We start from the raw sequence: 4,862 nt of genomic DNA, 5'->3' as shown, positions 1-4,862 counted from the left end.
CTGATAATATCAGGCGGGTAGTGCATCGATACATGCACCACGACAGGTCTGTCTGTCTGTCTGTCTGTCTGTCTGTCTGTCTGTACCACCAAAAAACTCACACAAATCATTACATATTACCCCTGGAGTCATATTTGCTACAGCTGCGGTCTAGACTCTGTGCTCTACAGCACAGAGTAAAAGCAGCCATATCTTGTCGGCACCACGAGCTTCTATTTTGAAGGAATCCACCACGAGCTTCTATTTTGAAGGAATCCACCACGAGCTTCTATTTTGAAGGAATCCACCACGAGCTTCTATTTTGAAGGAATCCACCACAAGCTTCTATTTTGAAGGAATCCCGGCGCTAATTGTAACACACTCGGTGCCGGAAGTGCTTTTGAGTAGAACAAATCTACTAAAAAAAGTAGACTTTACATTAGCTAGCTTACATTGCTATAGTTTTAATTTATACGATATATGATCCAAAAAGCGTTCATATTTTGCGGGAGAGAGACTGATGAGGAGCAGAAATGAAGCGCCAGCAGCATATCGATCCATTCATCACCACGGAGAGCGCCCTGGATTAGGAGAGACGAGTCATTCTTTCCGCCGCGCTAACGTGTACAGTAAGCCAACGGTAAGCTAATATGAGCCCAGAGCGTTAGCGTACGGCAGCCGAAAGGCGAACGGGCCAAAAAAAAATAGGAAAAATTCTGAATATTCTTATCTCGCCCCGTATCTTTGAGGGTGCCTTAAGACGTCTACAGACGCCGGATGTACAGCTCGGCTCGAATCCCTAAGACGCTTCTAGACGTCCTATGTGCAGTTTTTTATTAATGAAGCGTATAAACAGGTACTCACTGTTCTTGCTGACGTCCAGCTCCCTGAGGTTGTGTTAATAACCCCAGTGTTATAAACAGGTACTCACTGTTCTTGCTGACGTCCAGCTCCCTGAGGTTGTGTTAATAACCCCAGTGTTATAAACAGGTACTCACTGTTCTTGCTGACGTCCAGCTCCCTGAGGTTGTGTTAATAACCCCAGTGTTATAAACAGGTACTCACTGTTCTTGCTGACGTCCAGCTCCCTGAGGTTGACCAGGTTATTAAAATAACCCCAGTGTTATAAACAGGTACTCACTGTTCTTGCTGACGTCCAGCTCCCTGAGGTTGTGTTAATAACCCCAGTGTTATAAACAGGTACTCACTGTTCTTGCTGACGTCCAGCTCCCTGAGGTTGTGTTAATAACCCCAGTGTTATATACAGGTACTCACTGTTCTTGCTGACGTCCAGCTCCCTGAGGTTGATCAGGTTATTAAAATAACCCCAGTGTTATAAACAGGTACTCACTGTTCTTGCTGACGTCCAGCTCCCTGAGGTTGACCAGGTTGGCGATGGCCGCCGGCAGCACCGTGAGGTCGTTGTCGGGCATGCTCAGTCGCTGCAGCAGCTGGCAGTTGAACAGTTGCTACGGAAACAAAAACACTCCTTTAGACCTTTTTGTAACCCATTTTTCACCCCTGTGTCAATCATCTAATGTGATCCTGGGCTCTACACACCCTCCACCAACCTAGTCCCCATATATGGGGGACAAGGGGAGACCAACCTAGTCCCCATATATGGGGGACAAGGGGAGACCAACCTAGTCCCCATATATGGGGGACAAGGGGAAATCAACCTAGTCCCCATATATGGGGGACAAGGGGAAACCAACCTAGTCCCCATATATGGGGGACAAGGCCGGATTATCCTCCCAAGGGCCCCCGGGCTAGCCAACATTTCAGGGCCCCCCTTTGGCCGAGCGGCTGGTATTTTGTTTTAATTTCGCTGTCATTTTGGGGTACCCATCCCCCCCAAAAGAGAAAGGCATAGACAGACAACTAGTCGACATTGGCAGGGGTTTCAACAGCTATAGCTAACAGCTAACACAGCGTCACTGTTTGCAATGCAGACAGCAGAGCAGAAGCTCTCAATGTTTTAACCATAATACTAACATATAACCATAAAATATGCAATAACTAAACTTCACTTGAATTGGATTGCAATACTTTACAAAAAAATAAATAATAATAATAATAATAATAATAATAATAATAGGAGGGTCCCCCCCACCCTAGCCCAATGGTAAATCCGCCTGTGATGGGGGACAAGGGGAGAGCAACGGACTTGAACTCATGCTTCCTTCATGCCTGAGTGTCCAAGTTGCTCCTTTACACCTGACAGGGGGGAGTTTCCCTGGTTGGACGTAGCGTGTGGAAGGAACACGTTATTCCAACCAGTTCCTTTCCCCTCCATCAGGCGCCCCGGCTGGCCAGGGGGAGGCAGTTTAGAGACCAGGATTACTGCATGTGAGGGTACCTATTCTAGGGGACACGGGGAGAACATGTGAGGGTACCTACCCTATAGGGGACACGGGGAGAACATGTGAGGGTACCTACCCTAGGGGACACGGGGAGAACATGTGAGGGTACCTACCCTAGGGGACACGGGGAGAACATGTGAGGGTACCTACCCTAGGGGACACGGGGAGAACATGTGAGGGTACCTACCCTATAGGGGACACGGGGAGAACATGTGAGGGTACCTACCCTAGGGGGACACGGGGAGAACATGTGAGGGTACCTACCCTAGGGGGACACGGGGAGAACATGTGAGGGTACCTACCCTATAGGGGACACGGGGAGAACATGTGAGGGTACCTACCCTAGGGGACACGGGGAGAACATGTGAGGGTACCTACCCTAGGGGACACGGGGAGAACATGTGAGGGTACCTACCCTATAGGGGACACGGGGAGAACATGTGAGGGTACCTACCCTATAGGGGACACGGGGAGAACATGTGAGGGTACCTACCCTAGGGGGACACGGGGAGAACATGTGAGGGTACCTACCCTATAGGGGACACGGGGAGAACATGTGAACTCTACACAGAAAGAGGGTAACTTACTTTGGGCAGCTCCTCTATCTGGTTGGCGTGGAGGCAGAGAGGGTAACTTACTTTGGGCAGCTCCTCTATCTGGTTGGCGTCGAGGCAGAGCTCCTGCAGGGTCTTCTCGAAGCTGAAGATCTCCTTGGGGACCGTCTCCAGGCTGCAGTGGGAGTAGTCCAGGGAGGTGACCGCCTCCTCCTCCCCGCGGAGACATCGGCACGGCACCAGGCGGACAAACAGGCTGCGCTTGGACATGCTTCCTCACCTCAGGCACTGAGGTGGGAGAGAGACAGAGACACAGAGAGAGAGAGAGAGAGAGAGAGAGAGAGAGAGAGTTCATTGTTTATCCGGATCTCCATTAGCTACTACCTTAGAAGTACAGTGAAGAGAGGAGAGTCCGCACACAGGTTTGCTCCAAGGTGTTTGCTTTTTATTCAATACACCATAAATAAGGCACAACGTTTGGGCCGTGAACGGCCTTCATCAGGTTCATCACCTTGGAGCAGACCTGTGTGCGGACTCTCCTCTCTTCACTGTACTTACCTTAGTCCAACACCAGACAGGAACTGGATGTGCGCTAGCCACATACCTTTTTATACTACCTTAGAAGTAGCCTCGGAAACCCAGACGTTTTTATTTCCAGGGAGAAAGAAAACCAAAGTCTGGGTCCGAGTCCACTTAAGTTCAACACGGCACAGAGTAGCGCAAACGTCCATCACTCTCTGCTGATTTCTGATCGTCTGCACCTTCGATAAATTGACGCACACACGCACAACCGTACACACGCACAACCGTACACACACACACACACACACACACACACACACTCCTCTCTCTCTCTCTCGCTCTAATTAATTAGTCTCATGTCGCGCAGCGGCGTCTAGATTAAAACAGTTGTCGTGTCGTTGCACGCGTGCCTCAAATCGCTGGCCTTTGTGCTCGTTGAAAACAATGCATTTAAAAACCCCTCAATGACGCACGCCACTCTTCAACTCTTTGTTTTTACTCTCTTCATGTAAATGAAGATCACACACGACACAATGAATGAAGCCAATGATTATGCTTTATAGTCTCAGACTTCATCTCAGCATGAACAACACAAAGCGTCAATGCGCCACAGAACAACAGCTGACCTCTTGACCTCTGCCGCTCTGCGTTAGAAGGTCATTTCAGAAGCAGCTCTAGATGACCACGTCGTCGACCGTCATTATAAAACCACATCACAGTGGTTCCCTTTTTACACAAAGACCAGACACAACAATGGCTTTACAGTAATAACTGCCTTTTTTGGTCAGGCATACTGAAGGGACGCCCACCACCACCAACCCACTGGAGAAGAGGCTAAAATGGTAAACGGTGCATTTAATTCATATAGCGCCCTTTATCCAAAGCGCTTTACACAGATTGTGCATTACATTCACCCATTCACACACACATTCACACACCTTTACATAGATTGTGCATTACATTCACCCATTCACACACACATTCACACACCTTTACATAGATGGTGCATTACATTCACCCATTCACACACACATTCACACACCTTTACATAGATTGTGCATTACATTCACACATTCACACACCTTTACATAGATTGTGCATTACATTCACCCATTCACACACACATTCACACACCTTTACATAGATTGTGCATTACATTCACCCCTTCACACACATTCATTCACACACCGATTGCGGCGGAAGCCATGCAAGGCACCAACAACCAGCACATCGGGAGCAATTTGGGGGTTCAGTGTCGTCTTTGCCCAAGGACACTTAGACAGGAGGAGGAGGAGCCGGGATTCGAACCACGGCCGACCCACGGATCATTGGACGACCCGCTCTACCTCCTGAGCCAAGGCTTATGGATGGACCTTCTGTATCTACTACTGTTTGTGAGCTTGCAGTCCGGCTATTTTCCGGCTATGTCCAAAGCGAGAAAATA

General features: G+C 48.8%; 1 protein-coding gene across 1 annotated transcript in view; it reads right to left on the bottom strand.

The window, feature by feature from the left end:
- erbin (erbb2 interacting protein) overlaps nt 1-3,166 on the bottom strand; it is a gene marked incomplete at its 5' end in the record, with an annotated part of 73,758 nt that extends 70,592 nt beyond the window's left edge. The window contains 2 exon segments of the mRNA XM_083794458.1: nt 1,331-1,448; nt 2,981-3,166. Coding sequence (XP_083650584.1) covers nt 1,331-1,448; nt 2,981-3,166 — 304 coding nt within the window.
- Between the last annotated feature and the right edge of the window lie 1,696 nt (nt 3,167-4,862).

This window comes from Protomyctophum parallelum, assembly GCF_964188405.1.
Source record: "Protomyctophum parallelum genome assembly, chromosome: 21".
Taxonomy (NCBI): Eukaryota; Metazoa; Chordata; class Actinopteri; order Myctophiformes; family Myctophidae; genus Protomyctophum; species Protomyctophum parallelum.
This window is presented reverse-complemented; position numbering and strand designations above follow the sequence as displayed.